Source organism: Jaculus jaculus, chromosome 7, assembly GCF_020740685.1.
Source record: "Jaculus jaculus isolate mJacJac1 chromosome 7, mJacJac1.mat.Y.cur, whole genome shotgun sequence".
Taxonomy (NCBI): Eukaryota; Metazoa; Chordata; class Mammalia; order Rodentia; family Dipodidae; genus Jaculus; species Jaculus jaculus.
In genome coordinates, this window is record NC_059108.1 from 14,256,711 (window position 1) to 14,276,856 (window position 20,146).

General features: G+C 43.3%; 1 protein-coding gene across 7 annotated transcripts in view; it reads left to right on the forward strand.

Annotated features, from left to right (window-relative positions):
• The window catches only part of Fry (FRY microtubule binding protein), a 472,955-nt gene that overhangs the window by 332,409 nt on the left and 120,400 nt on the right, over window positions 1–20,146 (forward strand). For 6 of the 7 annotated variants that reach the window (XM_045154946.1, XM_045154947.1, XM_045154941.1 and 3 more), the window contains 8 exons: window positions 4,489–4,747; window positions 8,265–8,447; window positions 9,665–9,751; window positions 13,284–13,543; window positions 14,213–14,402; window positions 15,251–15,375; window positions 18,747–18,804; window positions 19,870–19,961. In XM_045154946.1, the coding sequence (XP_045010881.1) occupies window positions 4,489–4,747; window positions 8,265–8,447; window positions 9,665–9,751; window positions 13,284–13,543; window positions 14,213–14,402; window positions 15,251–15,375; window positions 18,747–18,804; window positions 19,870–19,961 (1,254 nt within the window). The remainder of the gene's footprint in view (window positions 1–4,488; window positions 4,748–8,264; window positions 8,448–9,664; window positions 9,752–13,283; window positions 13,544–14,212; window positions 14,403–15,250; window positions 15,376–18,746; window positions 18,805–19,869; window positions 19,962–20,146) is intronic. The other variant, XM_045154942.1, reaches the window with a different exon arrangement.

The following is a 20,146-nucleotide window of genomic DNA, read 5'->3' on the forward strand; positions in this document are numbered from 1 at the left end:
GCTAACATTGATTCATGTCATTTCCTGATTACCATGCTAGTAACTAAAAGTGTAGTCTGTGGGCTGAAGAGATGGCTTAGTGGTTAAAGCGATTGCCTGCGAAGCCTAAGGACCCAGGTTCCACTCTCCAGATCGCACGTGAGCCAGAAGCAAAAAAGTGAGGCAAGTGCAAGGTCATATATGCCCAGTAGGAGGCATAAGTGTCTGGAGTTCCATGTCAGGGGCTGAGGCCCAGGTGTGCCAATTCTCCCTCTCTCTCTCTCCTCCCTCTCTCTCTCTCTCTCTCTCCAAAATAAAAAAAATAAAATAAAATTTAAAGCAATGTAGTTTGAGGACTAGAGAGAAGGCTCCGTGGTTAAGGCACTTGCCTCCAGAGTCTAACCACCCTGGTGCAATTTCCCAGTACCCACATAAAGCCAGATACACAAAGTGAGGCATACATCTGGAGTTCATTTGCAGCCTCTCTCTCTCTCTTGCAAATAAATAAATAAAATATTTTTAAGCAACACAATATAGTTCAATATCTGTGAAAGATTATTTCCTAAGATACTCAGGATCATAAACAGGTATAAATATAATGAACTTGAATGATAAACTTTAAAAAAAAAAAGAAAATGACTTCAAGTGCTTTTTAAAAATAAACTATTTCAAACCACAAATATGAATCAGAGCTGCTGAGCGAGGGAAAGGGCATTTCCTCCCCAAATGAGTAAGCTGTCTGAGTTTTGACCAGAGCAGCTCGGACCCTGTGTCCTATGAACCGAACTGCGTTGTCAGCCACTGTTCTTGAGAAACGGCAACAGTAAGGTAAGGAGACTGAAGGAAAGAGACTTCTTACAAGGACTTGGCTGGCACGTGATGGAGGCAGGCTAGTTCAAAACCTGCAAGGCAAGCCAACAGCTTGGAGCCCCAGGAGAACCAAGACCCCAGCTTGTAATCAAAGGCCATCAGCTAGTGACAGACCCAGGAAGAATCAGGGTCGCAGACAAAGTCAACAGGCCACCAGCTAGACATTCCTTGGCTCTACTCTGCCGCTTCTTTGTCCTGTTCAGACACGTGATGGAGAGAAAACTCTACCACCCTGAATGCTCATCTCACCCAAAAGAACCCTCCCAGAATCACCCAGAACATGGCACATGAAAGTAGTCATTATCATGGAGCTTGATGTAAAACTTGAGACCAAAAAAGGATGTGCCGCTGATTAAAATAAGTGAAAGGTTGGAAGCCCCTCCTGGAGACCGGCCTTAACTGGAAGTCCAGGTTAAAGGTCTGTTTTCTTTCAGAAGCATTATCTACTAGAGAAATAGAGATTTAATTGTGTAAGCTTCCTGAAGAATGGCCTTAGCTCTTCCTTTTTGGCATTTTTGAGGAAATGTATGTGCTTTTAAGATAGGAAATATATTCCCTAGCCCAGCATAAATCACCAGACTACAGAGCTTTTGATCTGGCTTATATTGTCAGATTTGGACCAATTCGTGCACTTTGTATTTTAGAGAATAAGAAAGGAGTTTGTTTATCTTATCAAGCTTTGAAATACCATCTACTCGGTAGTGCAGAACTGGAACACCTAATAGACGTGCTTTGTGGGGAAAAGATTTTTTTGGAGCAGGAGTTATAAGTCTGGGATTGGAATCCTAGCTCTTTCTTTTATCCATGTGACTTTGGGCAACTTTCATAACCACAATCTGGGTCACGATGGTTTTTTTTTTCTATTTTGTGGAGATTGTACCTGCGCTGTTTGTGGAAAGCACTGTGGTGTGGAACCCATTGTTCTCCTGTGCTGAACATCTCCACTGCACTAAATCCCAGAACTACTGTCTTCACAACACCTTTAATCTCCATCTCTCTTCCTGAATAGTCCTTAGCTCGGGTCAGGCCCTTACAGCCATATGCTCTTGACCTTGGTCTTGTTTCTTCTCCAAGGAAGTCTCCCTATTCCTGCCTGACTTTTTTCTTTCTTAAATGTGAATGGAATCACATTTCTTCCCCTATAACTTCCAGTGTCATGTTAATGTTCCTCTTCTAGTAGGAATTGCATTACTGGCACTTATTGCTTGTTACTGAGTACTTAGCTGTTCTCTCCCTGTGGTGGTAAACAGAGTAGAGCATTGTAGTGAACCTTACGCCTCAAACATAGTTATGAGATGCAAGTTTGGCTTTCTCCAGTTTACAAGTGAGGGCTCTGAGGCCTATGGAGATTAAGCAGGTAGCCAAGGGCATAAGGCCTGGGACACCCACTGATACCCAGAGTGTATACTGGTAACTCCTTCTCTGCTATGATGCCTCCCCCAGTGCCCAGTGACCCTCCAACAACCTATGCCTGCTTTCTCCACAGTGTGGCTCACACCGTCTAGTGTGCGATCCCCATCCAGTAGATATGTCAGCGCTGACCCACCCGCCTGGACATCCTAAATGCTGTGTCCAGTGGATATGGTACTTGAGCCTTAAGAGGCTACGTCACTACTGACCCACCCACCTGGACATCCTAAATGCTGTGTCCAGTGGATATGTTACTTGAGCCTTAAGAGGCTGTCAAGTGTTCCACTACAAAATGAATGAAATAGGGAATGTATAAGGCATTTTGTCAACTATAACCCTGCATGCCAATGTCAAGATTTAATAGGATGATGTTTTGATTAAACTACAAAAACACTGAAATTCTCCAGTTGACTAATTTCAAGTATCTTGCAACTATCCATATTTTTTAAATTTATTTACTGTCTTATTTGCAAGCAGGGAGAGGCAGAGAGACAGAGAGAAAGACAGACAGAGTATGGCCATGTGAGTGTCTCCAGCTACTGCAAATGAACTCTAGATGCATGTGCCACTTTGTGCATCTGGCTTTACATGTGTACTGGGGAATCGAACCTGGGTCCTTAGGCTTTGCAGATAAGCACCTTAACTACTAAGCCGTCTCTCCAGCCCCCAAACTATCAATATTTTCACCCAGATACTTCTTCCTTGTTGGGAGCTCTAGGATATTTACCAACCTCTCTAGCTTATACCCTCTACAGAGATGCCAGGAGCTCAGCCCAAGGTTTACAACCAAGAATATCTACAAACGTTGTCAAATGCCCCCTGAGGAGTAAGATCAATTGAGGATCACTGGCCTAACTTAATTGTTCATTTTATCGACCTTGTCCATGAGCCCTTTAGCTTCTCCAGTACTCAGGTCTAACCCTTAAAAATAGGGCTTGAGGGCTGAAGAGATGGCTTAACAATTACAGTGCTTGCTTGCAAAGTCAAAAGACCTAGATTTGATTCCTCAGGCCCCATGTAAGCACAAGGTGGCACATGAGTATGAAGTTCATTTGCAGTGGCTGAAGGCCCTGGCATGCCCAGTCTCTCTGTCTCTCTCAAATAAAAATAAATTAAATTTTAAAAACAACATAAAAATAGGGCTTTACATTAATTTATTCTGTATTTTTTAGTGTATTCAAAAGTATTCATGGGCTGGGGAGGTAAGTCAGGTAAAGTACTTGCCTTGCAAACCTGAGGGTCTGAGTTTGGTCCCCACTACCAGTGTAAAATGCCAGGCATGTTGGCGTGCTCCACTGAAGACAGGAGGGTCCCTGGAACTCACTGGGCAGCCAGTCTAGCCTGGTTCCTAAGCTCCAGGCTAGTGAGGACCCTGTCTCAACACAGGTCAACAGCATTCCTAAGGACAAGACTGAGGTCCTCTGTGTGAACATTTTAAGTATATATACAGTTAAGTATAATGTGGGGTTTTAGATGGCATTCTGAAATAGAAAAGAGGCAGTAATGAAAAGCTGATGACATTTAAGTTAAGTCTGTAGTTAATTAGTGGCACTGAGCCAGTATTAGTTTCTTAGTTTTTCCTTTGTTTGTTTGTTTCCTTTTGTTTTGGTTGGGTCTCACTCTAGCTCAGGCTGACCTGGAATTCACTATGGAGTCTCAGGGTGGCCTCAAACTCATGGTGATCCTCCTACCTCTGCCTCCCGAGTGCTGGGATTAAAGGTGTGCGCCACCACACCCAGCTGGTTTCTTAGTTTTGATTAATGTGCCATGGTTATAACAAGTCGTTAACATCAGGAATAGTTGATAAAGATGGAAACTCTATTAGCTTTCAGTAAATCTGAAATTAACCTTTTTAATTTTATTTTTATTTATTTATTTGGGAAAGATGAGGGATAAAGAGGCGGGGGGGGGGGAGAATGGGCACACCAGGGCCTCCAGCCGCTGTAAATGAACTCCAGATGTATGCGCCACCTTGTGCTTCTGGCTTACGTGGGTCCTGGGGAATCAAACCATGGTCCTTTGGCTTTGTAGGCAAGTGCCTTAACCACTAAGCTACCTCTCCAAGTCCTCTGAAATTAACCTTCTTAAATATTCACTTGGGTCATTCACTTGGAGAAAAAATAAGGAAGACTAGTCGGAAGACACAAGTAGGGGTAGAGAATGATATATTCTTAGGGCTAGGAGAAAAAATAACTGAAGCCAACAGTCTCACTGTCTTTCCTGCCCCAGGCTGTCCATTCACATGGATGATGAACTACGGCACATTGCCCAGAATTCCCTTCAGGGACTACTGGTCGACTTCGCCGACTGGAGGGAAGATGTTCTGTTCGGCTTTACGAACTTCCTGCTCCGAGAAGTCAACGACGTGCTCCACACGCTGCTCGACTCCTCCCTGAAGTTCCTTCTGCAGCTCCTCACCCAGTGGAAACTGGTCATACAGACACACGGGAGAGTCTACGACCAAACAAACAGAATCAGAAATTCAGAGGTGATTGTCTCTTTGCCAGCGTGTGTTCTGGTGTGCCCTGCACTTAGAAGCAGCAGCCTAGAGAACCTTTGGCACTTTTCCTTCCTGCCACATAGGAGCTGCTTGTAAAGCTGCCTCTTGGTTCTTCCACAATCCACATGGTGACAAAGAAACTCAGGGCAAGATACACCATCCGGTCAGATTTGTTAATACCAGCAAGGCCAAGTAAAGGCAGAAATTATTGTTTGTTTGAGTGAACTATGATTACAAATCTGTTTGCGGGCCTAGGGAGATGGCTTAGTAATGTAAGGGTGCCTGCCAGCCTGAGTTTAATGCCCCAGCCACTCACATAAAGCAAGAGACCCTGGCATACCCATGCACATGCCACGCACACGTGCAAATAAATGCATAGACAATTTCTTAATAATTTTTGTTATTTTTATTTATTTATTTGAGAGTGACAGAAAGAGAAAGAGAGAGAGAGAGAGGATGGGCGTGCCAGGGCCTCCAGCCACTGCAAACGAACTCCAGATGCGTGCACCCCCTTGTGCATCTGGCTAACGTGGGTCCTGGGGAATCAAGCCTTGAACCAAGGTCCTTATGCTTCACAGGCAAGCGCTTAACCACTAAGCCATCTCTCCAGCCCCTAAATACATATATAATTTTTTTTTAATCTCTTTGTAAGAACCAGTGACTATGGAACAGAGAGGTAGAAGTAGAGACGTGGATGTAGAAACGGCTGTGGTTATGCAAAAGTGAGCTGTACAGCAATTTTTTTTACATTAACAGCATACTTGTTGCTTTGTCCAGTGTCTACAGAAATGAAAATGCAGGCTTGTGCTTTCTCAGTAGTGAATGGTAAAAATTCACGCCAGGATTTGAGAGTGCATTGAGGAGGACCAGGGCTCTTGGAGTCGTAAGACCAGCTAGTATGAGAAATGCAGGTGGAGCCCAGCCTGCCTGGTCAGGATCATTGCTGAAGTTCTGAGGACTGTGGAGACTCAGGGCAATACAGCAGCATCCAGGAAACACTGAGGGGCCCAGATGGGCTGACCTCAGAGGCAACGTGCTACACGTGCAAACAGATAATCAGTTAGAAAGACAAGAGTTACTTATGCTTAGAAATGCAACTGGCTATGGAGCCTGGACTCTGCCATCTCATGTAGTCACGTTTGCTTAGGTTCACGTGATTACACCTTGAGAACTTTCAGATCCCATCACGTCAACATGCAAACTCTAGATTAGTTGACCGGAAGAGATGGCTCAACCAGTAAAAGTGTCTGTTGTGCAAGCAAGAAGACCCGAACATGGATGGAGAGATGGCTCAGTGGTTCAGGCACTTGCCTGCAAAGCCTAACAACCCAGGTTCAATTCCCCAGTACCCACGGAAAGTCAGATGCACTAAGTGGCACATGTATCTGGAGTTCATTTGCAATAGCTGGAGTCCCTGGCACACCCATTCTCTCTCTCTCTTTCTCTCTCTCTTCCCTTGCCCTGCTTACAAGTAAATAAATAAGTTTTAAACAAAGAGGACCTGACTTCAGATTCTCAGCTTTCCATGCTGAGTATGGTGGCATTTACCTAAAATCTTAGTGCTGGGAAGGCAGAGAGAGAAGGATCCTGGGGTTGGCTGGCTAGCTTGTCTATCCAAATTGGTGAGCTTCAAGTTCAGTGAGAGAGGAAGGTGAAGGACTGGGAGATGGCTCAGTGGCAAAGGCACTTGCCTGCAAAGCCTCCAGAGCCTTATGATCCAGGTTGGATACCCCACTGTCCACATAAAGCCAGTTGCACAAACTGGCACAAGCATTTAGATTTTGTTTGCAGTGGCTAGAGGCCCTGGCGCTCCCATTCTTTTTGTCTGTCTGTCTTCTCTCTATCTCTCTCTCTCTCTGCTTGCAAATAAATAAATAAAATATTTTTTAAAAAAAATAAGGTTAGAGAGAAACAGGGAAGCCCTTGACTTGGACCTCTTGCCTCCATGCATACAGACACACTATACACACACCCGTATGCATCCAGACATATATGTATAGATATATGGATAAAAGTATACAACACATGCGTTAAATTTAAGTTTATTTTATTTAATACATTAAGTTAAAAAAAGTTAAAGTCGAACACATGAAAAAGTATCTGGGCATGCTGATGCCCACCTGTAATGTCAGCACACAGGAGGCTGGGGCTGGGGGTAGTGAGTTCCATGCCAGCCTGGGCAGCACAGCAATACTCTCATCTCCACAAAACAAACTGGAAAAAGCCCCTAAACTCCAAAAAACTCTCATCCTGCAATGTTGCTCAATGTTAGAGCTCTTGCCGAATATATGGGAGGCCCGAAGTTCAAGTCCTAACGCTACAAGGATATGCAAGTCTAAATTAAAAGTAAAAGGTTGTCGGGCATGGTGGCGCATGCCTTTAATGCCAGCACTCAGGAGGCAGAGGTAGGAGGATCTCTGTGAGTTCGAGGCCATCCTGAGACTACATAGTGAATTCCAGGTCAGCCTGGGCTAGAGTGAGACCCTACCTTGAAAACAAACAAACAAAAAATTTAAAAGGGGCTGGAGAGATGGCTTAACAGTTAAGTGCTTGCCTGTGAAGCCTGAGGACCCCGGTTCGAGGCTCGATTCCCCAGGACTCAACATTAGCCAGATGCACAAGATGGCGCACGCATCTGGAGTTCGTTTGCAGTGGCTGGAGGCCCTGGTGCACCCATTCTCACTCACTGTCTGTCTGCCTCTTTCTCTCACTGTCTATTGCTCTCAAATAAATAAAAATAAACAAAAAAAATTTTTTTAAGTAAAAAGATTTTCAAATTCAACTTATTAGTGTCTAAAATCTGTGGAGAAATTAAGTGAAAAAAAGTCATACTACTTGGATTTTATATATAGCATATATTGATTATTAGTTTATTCATATATAATATAATATTACTTTTATTTTACATATGTGCACATATATATGTGTGTGGGTGTGTGTGTGTATGTATGTATGTATCACTACATGTATATATAGTGTTTTCCCAAATAGTATGGATGGAAGCAGTTTTATTTTAATCACTATGAACAGCCTTTTAAAAATTCTTTCTTTCTTTATTTATTTATTTGATAGAGAGAGGGAGAGAGAGAAAGGATGGGCATGTGAAGGCCTCTAGCCACTACAAACAAACTCCAGATGCATGTGCTACCTTGTGCATCTAGCTTTTTGTGGGCCCTGGGGAGTCAAAACACAGGTCCTTGTGCTTCACAGGCAAGGGCCTTCACTGCTAAGCCATCTCTCCAGCCCCACGAGCAGTCTTTGAAAGGTTGTTTCTCATCAGAGATAACAGATGGTTGATGTTATTCCAAAGCAACAGTTGGTCTGAAAAGCAAAAGCAGGGATCTATGATATTTAATGATTAATAAGCCATTCATAAGCACTGCCTCTAAGCCATCACAACTCATTTTAAAATTCCAAGGCCAAAATATCAGAAAATTCACATCTTTTTTTTCCCTTCCCGTGTTACTTTGCTGAACGTAGAATGTCATTCGTGTTTCATTGACAGCTCATTCCAAACAGCTCCAGCCACAGAATGCAGTCGGAACGAGGCCCTCACTGCACCGTCCTCCACGCGGTCGAAGGCTTCGCTCTGGTTTTGCTATGCAGCTCTCAGGTGGCCACACGCAAGCTGTCAGTATTGATCCTCAAGGAAGTCCGAGCTCTGTTCACTGCCCTGGGTCAGCCAGAGGTATGAAGTATTCCTGTGAATCTTTCTGTTCATGTGTTCCAATGGTTTTGAAATTTGGGTTTTTACAGCATTACATACATAGCATTTATTACTATTACAGGTATATTTGTGTCCCGTGTGACATCAACACATAACTGTAGATACCTTGTGTTGGATTTATTTATTACACAATACCATTCTAATCCCAGTAGGGGCAAGATGATGCATTCCGACAGCAATAGAAGAGATCATTCCTGAGAATAAAGATTCGACCTTGCTAAGAATTTTAAGATTAATTCACTTACGGGTTACTTCTCTTATAGTATTCAGCCTACATCTAGCTAAGATGTTAACATTTGGGTTCCAAATATATATGGCTTAGTGGTTAAGGTGCTTGCCTGTGAAGCCTAAGGGCCCAGGTTCAATTCTCCAGGTCCCATATTAACCAGATGTGCATCGTGGCACATGCATCTGGAGTTCTTTTGCAGTGACTAGAGGTCTGGCATGCCCATTCTCTCTCCCTCTCACCCTCTGTCCCTCTGTCCTTCTGTATCTAATAAATAAATAAAATGATAAAAAATAAAAGATGTTAACATTTGTATTAGAGAATAAACTTGAAAAAGTAATGAGTCCTGTTTAAAATGATCAAGGTGCCAAACCCAGTAGCCTGGCTAAATGAAGGTTGTTAAACCTCAATAAGGTTAGGAAAATAGCACCACAGGAAACATGTCCTTACAGATACCACAAAGAGCGCATGGTCAACTCCAGTGTCCAGTGTTTCTCTGGGACTAAAATTAATCACATCGATGTTCTAAGCCACTCTGGAAAGCCAGTAGCACAATATAAGTAGCATTTTAGAGATCTGGGAAGGTCTGCTCTTGTAGGGTTTCCATTCCTTAACCTTAGCAAAACTATGAACCCTTCTGGGACTAATGTATGGTATTGGTATTTAGATTCCCATGTGCATGCACGTCTTTGAAATTTGAGTATATGTCTTTTGAGAACAGTGTGAAATTGAAGCTTTCAGTGTCTTGTACTGAAATTTGAGAGACTGACCTCAGAACCACGGGGAGTTTTACTCACTGGCTATCACCATCCTGGCCCTCATGAATCTGTGAGAAAACCATTATTTCCGACCAGCATGCTGTTGTGCTCTGTGTGCTGGATGAGGCAGTGGGCTGGGTAGGAAGGATTCACTTTCCCATGGAGAATAAGGGTCTCCCTCTCCCTCTGCATAGGATGATGACAGGCCAATGATTGATGTCATGGATCAACTAAGTTCTTCCATTCTTGAAAGCTTCATTCACGTAGCCGTTTCGGATTCAGTGAGTATACATTTGATACTGATTTATATAATTCTTAGCTATAAGCCATGGACTTATCTATAAAAGAGAGTCAAATAAATATTGTGTGCAGAGAGCCGGGCATGCTGGGCACACGCCTTTAATCCCAGCACTCAGGAGGCAGAAACAAGAAGATTGTCATGAGTTCAAGGCCACCTTGAGAATACATAGTGAATTACAGAGCAGCCTGGGCTAGAGCAAGATCCTACCTTAAAAAAACCAAAAGAAAAAAAAGTTATATGCAGAAATTTCAGGGCTTCGTGTTAGAAAAATAAATTCATGCAAAGATATTGAGGAAAATAAGGTTAACTTTTCAAATGATAGCTTAGAACACGTTTCAAATAAACTTAGGGCCTTAGAAAATCAAGTAATATTTTTCACAAACTTCAATGTCAAGAATTCTTAAAATTAATTTACCTTAATTAATATATTTAATATACTTGATACTTCATATCATAATATTAATTCTGAAAATATAAATCCCCTATATGTATTAGTTAATAGTTTATAAAATACCTTCATGTTTATTGTTTTATTTGACTCTCAAAGTTATTTAACTCAAAATTATACAGTGAGAAAGGACTGAGGACTTATTAGCTCAGTGGTGGAAGACTTGTTTATCATCCAGAAGGGCTTGAGTTCCACCCCCAACATTAAGTTTAAAAAACAAAAAAAGAATTTTTGGGGCTGGAGAGATGGCTTAGCGGTTAAGTGCTTGCCTGTGAAGCCCAAGAACCCCGGTTCGAGGCTCCATTCCCCAGGACCCACGTTAACCAGATGCATAAAGGGGAGAATGCGTCTGGAGTTTGTTTGCAGTGGCTGGAAGCCCTGGCGAGCCCATTCTCTCTCTCTATCTGCCTCTTTCTCTCTCTGTCACTCTCAAATAAATAAATAAATAAATAAAAATGAACAAAATAAAAAAAGAAGAAGCATTAAAAATGGAAGTCCTGGGCTGGGGAGATGGCTTAGCAGTTAGGTGCCTGCCTGTAAAGCCTAAGGACCCCAGTTCGAGGCCCCATTCCCCAGGACCCACGTTAGCCAGACGCACAAGGGAGCGCAAGCATCTGGAGTTCGTTTGCAGCAGCTGGAGGCCCTGGGGTGCCCATTCTCTCTCTCTCTCTGCCTTTTTCTCTCTCTGCCTGCCACTCTCAAATAAATAAATAAAACAAAGAAAATTTTAAAGAAATGAAAGTCCCACCAGCATATACAAGAAGAGCATCAGGGTCCGGACTTAGCCATCTGGGCTGTGAGTCTTGCAAGTATCTGCTCAAAAATACTTTCTTCCTTTGAAAGAGCATATTGGCAACATTCAATTTCCTGAGCAAGTAGAAGGGAACTCTAAACGGATTTCAGTTATCTGACTTTTTTAAGATAGAAGTCCAGCAAGCAAGCCTGCATTCATTTCAGCTGGCGGGCTGGCGGGAGGTGCGGGCATCTGGGGCAGTTACAGAAGGCACCCGGCTGATGCCTAAGGTGTGAATGAATACAAGGCAGCGGGCACTGTGAGATCGCAGCTCCTTTCCTGAGCTGGGGCACAAGGCCTGTTCTTGACAAGAGCAGTCGTTGTCGGTTACTAAAGCCACAGCCAGGCCCTGCCGACATGACAGTGAAGTAGCCCTGCTTCGTTCGATGTTTATTTATTGACTTTTGAGGGAGGAGAGAGAATGGGCACTCCAGGGCCTCCCGCAACTGCAAATGAACTCCAGTCACACGCATATGGTTTTACTTGAATACTGGGGAATCGAACCCACGCCATCAGGATTGGCAAGCCAGTGCCTTTAATCGCTGAGCTATCTTTCAAGCCCCTAGTAGTACTTCTTTTAGAAGTGCATTTATTTTGACATGGAGTGGAATAGTTATCTCTCGTTCCCTTACATGACTGTATTACTTTCCTGCAGACAGTTATTACATTTGTTCACTTGATTTTATGCTGACTTTGCTAGAATCAAAATGTTGAGCAGGGGGCTGGAGAGATGGCTTTGCGGTTAAGCGCTTGCCTGTGAAGCCTAAGGATGCTGGTTCGAGGCTCAGTTCCCCAGGACCCACGTAAGCCAGATGCATAAGGTGGTGCATGCATCTGGAGTTTGTTTGCAGTGGCTGGAGGCCCTGATGCACCCATTCTCTCTCTCTCTCTTTCTCTCTCTCTCCCCGTCCCTCCCTCCCTCCCTCTTTATCTCTCTGTCCTCTCTCTGTGTCGCTGTCAAATAAATAAATAAAAATGTTGGGCAGGGGTCTCTAGGTCAGCAGCATTGCACATAGAAAAAAATGCACGGAAAGGGAAGGAGAGGAACGGGAAGGCAATGCTAGCTTGGTGCATGTGTTTCTGCCACTGCTATCTCATGTAATGCACTAAAAGATGAAGTGAAGTGAGAAGTATAATTTCCAAGTCATAAATGACAAAGGCAGAGACTCTGAGTGGATCTGATTTTCCCAGGAAATGGGTTTGGAGCAGGCCATTTGTTGGAATGTCATCTCGGTTTCTGGAGCTCCAATTCTGCCCTTTCCAGCCCATTGATCATCTAGCAAGTTCTGCAACATTCTACCCATGGAAGAGGGATAAAGTCTGTCACTTTAGATGCCCAACACACTAGAAGGCAGTTTCCTCCCCTAGCATAGTAGCTAGATACTTTGAAATTTGGTATTGCTTAAACATCTATATGAGTACTTAAAGGAAAATGAAATACAAAAACTTATTGATACATACATATACTTTGCCTTGAAGGAGGCCTTGAAATATATTATCTTGTCTTTGATAGCACAGGGCAAGAGTAAGTAGACATCTTACCTCAAAATCAGGAGAGGGAGTTCAGTCAGTGATTGACCAATGGTATGTGTTGTTCAAATACTATCTTGCGAGCAGCCTGTATGTGCAGATACACAGTGCTGTGCGGCATCAGAACTTTAAAAAGGACTGGGGAGATGGCTGAGCTGTTAAGGTGCTTGGCTGTGAAGCCGAAGGACCCATGTTCAACTCTCCAGATCCACATAAACCGTACCCCCAAGGTGATGTGAGCACTCAAGATCACAAAGGCACACACATCTGGAGTTCGATTGCAGTGGCTGGAGGCCCTGATGCACCAGTCCTCCCTCTCTCTCTCTCTCTCTCTCTCTCTCTCTCTCATAAAAAATAAAGGAAAAATATCTTAAAATATCAGGTGGGCATGGTGGCACATGCCTTTAATCCCCACACTGGGGAGGCAGAGGTAGGAGGGCATCCTGGGACTACATAATGACTTCCAGGTCAGCCTGGGCTAGAGCAAGACGCTACCTTGAAACCCCCCCCCCCCAAAAAAAAAAATATGCCCCTGATCCTTGAACTTCCCACTGAAGTTGCTCATCAGTTGACAGAAAAAAAGCAACTGACTGGTGTAGAGCAGACAATTCAGATTCAAAACGGGTCCCTCCCTGTGGTGGTCAGGAAAGGTGCTATGGGAAAGGAACATCAGATTGGGTCCTGGTGAGGACAGATCATTCCTGCCCAGCTTTCATCTGCCATCCGGCTCTTTGCCTGCAGGCGACCCTGCCGCTGACCCACAATGTGGATCTTCAGTGGCTGGTGGAATGGAACGCGGTCCTGGTCAACAGCCACTACGACGTGAAGAGCCCCTCCCATGTGTGGATCTTCGCGCAGTCCGTCAAAGACCCCTGGGTGCTGTGCCTCTTCAGCTTCCTCCGGCAGGAGAACCTGCCCAAGCACTGCCCCACGGCACTCAGCTATGCCTGGCCCTACGCCTTCACCAGGCTGCAGTCCGTCATGCCGCTGGTGGACCCGAAGTAAGGCATTCCCTGTTGCCCTGCTGGCTCTCTTAATTAATTAAATACTGGCTCTCATAAATCATTGTATGCAAGCAATTGAATACCATCATCCTCTCTGATCTTTCATTGCCTGCTACTGCAGAATTCTCCACAATGAATGAAGTTATAAAGTTTTGTTTTAGAGCCAGGCGTGGTGGCGCACGCCTTTAATCCTAGCACTCTGGAGGCAGAGGTAAGAGGATCACCATGAGTTCGAGGCCACCCCGAGACTACATAAATTCCAGGTCAGCCTGAGCTAGAGTGAGACCCTACCTCAAAAGAACAAAACAAAAAGTTATAGCTTTTTTCTACAAGAAAGGGGCTTTGCCTTGCGAACCAACATGGCTGTGTAAATGGGGACCCTCTGCCTCAAGACAGCTGAAGTTCTTCAGCTCAGCTTCTCATCCCCAATAGGCAGCTGTATAATTCTTGATGATCTTTATTGAGCAGATGATATTTAAAGACAGGCTTGATGGTGCTTATCTGGAATGTCAGCACTTAGGAGGTTGGGGTAGGAGGAGAGCCACAAATTTGAAGCCATCCTGGGCCTCAAAATACTGGTTTCAATAAAATACCAAATAAAATAATCTTTGAAAAATCAAGAACTTAGTGTTTATTTTCTTTTATCTTTTGTCTGTATGTCTCTAGCAGCCCAATTAATGCCAAGAAAACCAGCACGGCAGGCAGCGGAGATAACTATGTCACCTTGTGGAGAAATTACCTCATTCTCTGCTTTGGCGTCGCGAAACCCAGTATCATGAGCCCCGGACACTTAAGAGCTTCCACTCCAGAAATAACGGCAACTACGCCTGATGGTACAGTGAGCTACGATAACAAGGTGACATGACATGCTTCACAAGGATTATTCTGTAAGGTTTTTTTTTAGCTTGTTTGTCTAGAGTTTCCCAGTGCAACGTGCGCTTGCCTGCCATCCGGAGTATTAGGGAAATCAGACTTCCATCCTGCGCATTTCTGAATTCCATTGAGCATCTGTGTGAATAATTTTTATTTTTATTTGATTTATTTGGAAGCAGAGAGAGAGACAAACAGAAAGTGTGTGTGAGAGAGAGAGAGAGAGAGAGAAAAAAAATGGGTACACCGATGCCTCCAACCTCTGCAAACTCCAGATGCATGTGTCACTATGCATCTGGCTTTACATGGGTACTAGGGAATCAAACCCATGCTTAGCCACGTTGAACAGCCGAGCTCTCTCTCCAGCCCAATGTGAATAATTTATTACTCTTCTAGCAAATGGGAAGCTGAACACTAAAGAGCTTAAGAAGGTGGTTCAAGCCTGGGGTGACTTGCATTTATTAGTACTCCGAGATTGGGGTTGTCTCCTTCATGTCAAATTTCTCTGTCTTCACCATGTATTCACCTCTCAACCATGCCTTGATTAAATTATTTTGTCAATGGTAGTTTTGTAGGTTTACATGGTTAAAAAAAGAGAAGACTGTTACAATTTTTTTTTCTTTAGAATTTGTGTCCCCCGTGAGAAATGCCTTCATTGTTCTGCATTAAATTTGTCCCTTTTATTTGTTTATTTATTTATTTTTCCTGAAATGATGGCAGTGCCTTGGGATGTGACTCGGTCCTTTGAAACTGTTGTGATCAAATCGTCGTGTGATTAGAGGAAACTTCAGTTGCCATGTTACCTTGTTTTCACTTTTAATCAACTTCTTTCAGGCCATAGGCACCCCATCGGTGGGAGTTCTTCTAAAGCAGTTGGTGCCTTTGATGAGACTAGAGAGCATTGAGATCACAGAGTCCTTAGTTTTAGGATTTGGAAGAACAAATTCCCTTGTTTTCAGGTACAGTGGTTTCGGTGAGTTTGTCTAAATCATCCGTGCCGCTGTTGTCAATGTTTCTTTCTTATCCGGTGCCCGAGCGTGCGTGTGTCAAGGTGTGCTTGGGTGGCGTGTGTGTCAGGGTGTGCCTGGGTGGCCTGTGCGTCAGGGTGTTCCTAGGTTGGTTGCGTGCGTGTCAGGGTGTGCATGGGTTGCGGGCAGTTTCTTCATGATGTCCAGGTAACAAACATTTCTCACAACTGCTTCACATTCTGCTTGTAGCCACTGAGCTGTGATTTTTGCCTCCCAGGTTGTATTTTACCTGCAAGTCTTGTCTCAGATAGCTATCAATGAAAACCATTCCCCATCAATGCCTAGTTAGCCAGAATCTTGAGAGGCTGCAATATCAAAGTAAGGACGGTCCGTGACCATACATCATTCACACAGCAGTCCCACTGATGTCACGTGACTCGAGCCCTCCCAGATGTGTTCCCTGAGGGTGGTGTATCTTTCCATATGCCTCAGTAGAACTGGCTTTCTGGCTTCCTTGATTTTGTGTCTGCAATCAAATATCTCTTCCATCTGGGACAGTATCCAAGCCTTACAATGAAGATATCAGAACATGTTAATTCAAGCTGCTTCTACTGACATTTGCTCAACCTCAAAAGCCTGTATGGTCAAAAAAATTTTAAGCAAAAATTTTATACTCTGAAAAATATGGATTAATAAAAAGATGTTGAAACAACTAAAAAAAAAAATTCATTATATCATTCACTAATAGAGCCAGATTTTTTTTCCTTAAAAATTGGTAAGGCTGGCCGTGGTGGCTCACGCCTTTAATCCCAGCACTCAGGAGGCAGAGGTAAGAGGATTGCTGTGAGTTTGAGGCCACCCAGAAACTCCATAGTGAATTCCAGGTCAGCCTGGGCTAGGGTGAAACCCTACCTTGGGAAACAACAACAACAAAAAATCAGTAAGAAGTGGGCTGGGAATATGACCCAGTGATTAAAGGCACTTGCTTGTAAGCCTGCCTGCCTGAGTTTAATCCTCAGTACCCACATAAAGCCTGACAGGCGCAGGTGGTATATGAGTGTGTAACGTCCATGCGCTCCTACAGCAACGAGGGACAGAGGCAGGAGAATCCAGAAATTGGCAAGAAAGAAGATAAAAACCCTGAGGAGGCCGGACATGGTGGCACATGCCTTTAGTCCCAGTATCCGGAAGGCTGAGCTAGGAGGATCTTAGTGAGTTCGAGGCCAGCTTGGGTTTGCAGAGTGAATTCCAGGTCAGCCTGGGCAAAAATGAGACCCTGCCTCACAAAAACAAAACAAACAACAGGGAGATAAAAAGGTTGTCCTCTGACCTTCACATGTATGCCATTGCACAGACACATTCATACACACACACATACTTGCACACTCATGCACACAGGCATACATACATGCGTACAAACAAATGATAAAATTTGTTTAAGAGTTGCAGGTTCATATTACTGGAATACTCATTAACCATTTTACCAGTGATTTTTTAACTACTTAAAACTAAGAATCCTATAGACACAAGAAGACAACAATAACAATTGGTAAAATTGCCCAACATTCTGTTCCAAAGGACATAAGGCCCTTCTGTATATCTTGCTTTCTGTATTCCTGAAGGTGGGGGCCGTTATTCAGCTGACTACCCCAACAGCCTGGTAAAAGTAGTGTCTCCGAGCCTCAGTTTCTATAACTGCAATATTAGTATGGCAAATAAAATGAAGTATATCTCTAGTAAGAATCAACTGATATAATAGAATTTATCTCCTAGACTTGTTGAGAAATATGTTAAATGTGTATATTCACATATACACATGGAAGACATTTGGTAGATAGCTGTTAGGTGAAGGGAGCTATTCCTATTATTCCCATTTCTTTGATTAAAAAAAAAAAACACCACCTTTATTAGAGTAAACAGAACCAGAACCCAGATTTTCTTTTTTATTTTTGGTTTCTCGAGATAGGGTCTCACTCTAGCCCAGGCTGACCTGGAATTCACTATGGAGTCTCAGGGTGGCCTCGAACTCACAGCAATCCTCCTACCTCTGCCGCCCAAGTGCTGGGATTAATGGCATGTGCCACCACGCCCAGCTCAAGAACCCAGATTTTCTGTCTGTCAGGGCAGAATGCCACAGTGTGTCGGCTTCCTGTCTTTGGCTCTTCCTGGAGTGTGATGCTTAATGGCATAGATACAGTGCCAGGAGGGGTCCAGCTTTCAACCTGACAGCCATTTCAGACAGAATACTGAGGTGTTTATTTGGCAACAAGATTAGTCTCATGATTTCGTCCACTTTGACATAGAAACTTAGAAATTATTTCCCGAAGACAATCAATTAGATTAGCGAGTATAGATGAGAGCTACAGATTTGGAGCAGATGAAATACATCTACAATATACATGTAGAGATGCAAATAAGATATAGCAATGAGATCAGATCATTTGACTGCACATGAAAAAAAGGCTTCAACAAATACCTCACTGATTTAGTCCTTGCCACAATTTGCATGTGTCATGTAATTCGAATAAAAGAGTTTAGCTCAAGCCAGGTGTGGTGGTGCATGCCTTTAATCCCAGCACTGGGGAGGCAGAGATAGGGGGAGAATTGCTGTGAATTCGAGGCCAGCCTGAGACTCCATAGTGAACTGTAGGTCAACCTGAGCTAAAGAGAAACCCTACCTCAAAAAAAAAAAAAAATTTAGCTCTGAATTCCAAAGACTCCATCTTTACATCAACTGTAAATCAGTCTCCCGAGCAGCCAAAGGACAATTTAATATTATTCCCACCTCTTTCCTTCAATTACACTGAAAGTTTGGGGTGTATAGATATTCAAGATATTTTCAGTTTCATAGCATGTAGTAAAGTGCTCTGAGTTTAGTAAGCACTTAGAAAATACTGCTTAATTGTTCAGATAGAGCACTTTGTCATGGTGATGTCTAGACCATTAAATCAGTTAAGCTGCCAAGTATATTTGCTGTTGTTTTTTCGAGGTAGGGTCTCACTCTAGCTCAGGCTGACCTGGAATTCACTAAGTAGTCACAGGCTGGCCTCAAACTCATAGTGATCCTCTACCTCAGCCTCCCAAGCGCTGGAATTAAAGGCGTGCACCACCGCACCCAGTTGGCAGGTGTATTTTGAGCCAGAAGTATACGTATAGAATTGGGGTGAAGTTTGATTTTACTTGCATTAGGCAATACCTATTGCCAGCTCACCCCACAACTTGGAAATGAAGGCATCAAGGGAGATTTTGATCAGAGGCAAAATGAAAAAACATCAAGTTATGTATGGATTGAGTGGACATATTTGGAGACAAGTTTTGTGTAAATAACAAAGAATTTCAACTGTGACCCTTCTCCTCCACAGAGAATTGGTAGAAGAACTTCATCCACTAATGAAAGAAGCTTTAGAAAGAAGACCAGAGGTGAGATTGGGAATTAACTCTTTGTGCCTGACTTACCTGGACATTAATATAAAAATTTAAATCAAGCTTTGTAGTTGGCCCTAAACAATACCAACACCCCAGCAACGACTGTAATTTTTTTACATTTTTTGTTATTTTTATTTTTTCAGTTTTCAAATGTTTAGTATAATATAGTTCCTGTTTTAAAAAATTTTGCTCTCTGAATATACAAATGCAAAACAACTTGAGACATCATGTATATATTTACATTCTTTTACAAAAGGTTTGAGTTAAATGTTTTTAATATTTTATTTTTATTTATTTATTTGAAAGACAGAGAGAGAAAGAGGCAGGGACAGAAAGAGAATGGGCACGCCAGGGCCTCCAGCCACTGCAAACAAACTCCACACGCGTGCGCCACCTTGTACATCTGCCTTTACATAGGTCCTAGGGAATCGAACCTGGGTCCTTTGGCTTTGCAGGCAAGCTCCTTAACCACTAAGCTATCTCTCCAGCCTTGACTTAAAGTTTAATATTGTTCTTTAGATTGCTTGTTTTCCAACACCAGGAGTCAGTGGCCCAGAATATCATTTGTCTCATTTAACATACGATTACGTTCCCCCATATTGCTTTCCCTGAAGTGAATTCACTTGCATTGTGCTAAGACTGAAGAGGAATCTTCCCATCTAGTGAATATGATGCAAGAAGTGGCAAAAATTTAGCAGTTTGCAAAAGAGATGGTGTTCCCACATTGAGCAGACTTGGGGGTTTCAGTGGCCCCTTGTCCCCTCCCGCTGGTCTCAGGTGCCTGTCAGCAGACACTGGGGGTCACTGGGGAATGAGGCTTGCTGCTCCTACTTAACATTTTCGCCTTCTATGTTTTCATTAACCCACCTACGGTCTGCTTTCTTCACGGTCTATAATAGCAAGATTATCTCCACTGATTTAGGAAGACCGGGAAATACATGTCTGTATGTTTAGAAAGCTGAAAGTACTGGATCTTGACATTTTCCAGTTCAGTTTCCTAAAGCCGAGTTCACCCTGTTTTGCCTGTGGTGACAAGTACTGTCACCTCTCTCTCCACAGAACAAGAAGCGCCGGGAACGGCGGGACCTGCTGAGGTTACAACTCCTACGGATATTTGAACTTCTGGCCGACGCCGGTGTAATAAGTGACAGGTCAGAAGTCAACTGAAGAGCCCTCTCCTCACAACAGCAAGCTCTGCTTCTCTATTTTTTTGTCTTTTAAATACATTAACTTAAAATTTTCAAGTTTGCTCTTGTTTTATCATTTATTTGTTGGCAAGCAGAGAGGGATAGGAGATAGACAGAGAGAGAATGGGCGCACCAGGGCCTCCAGCCAC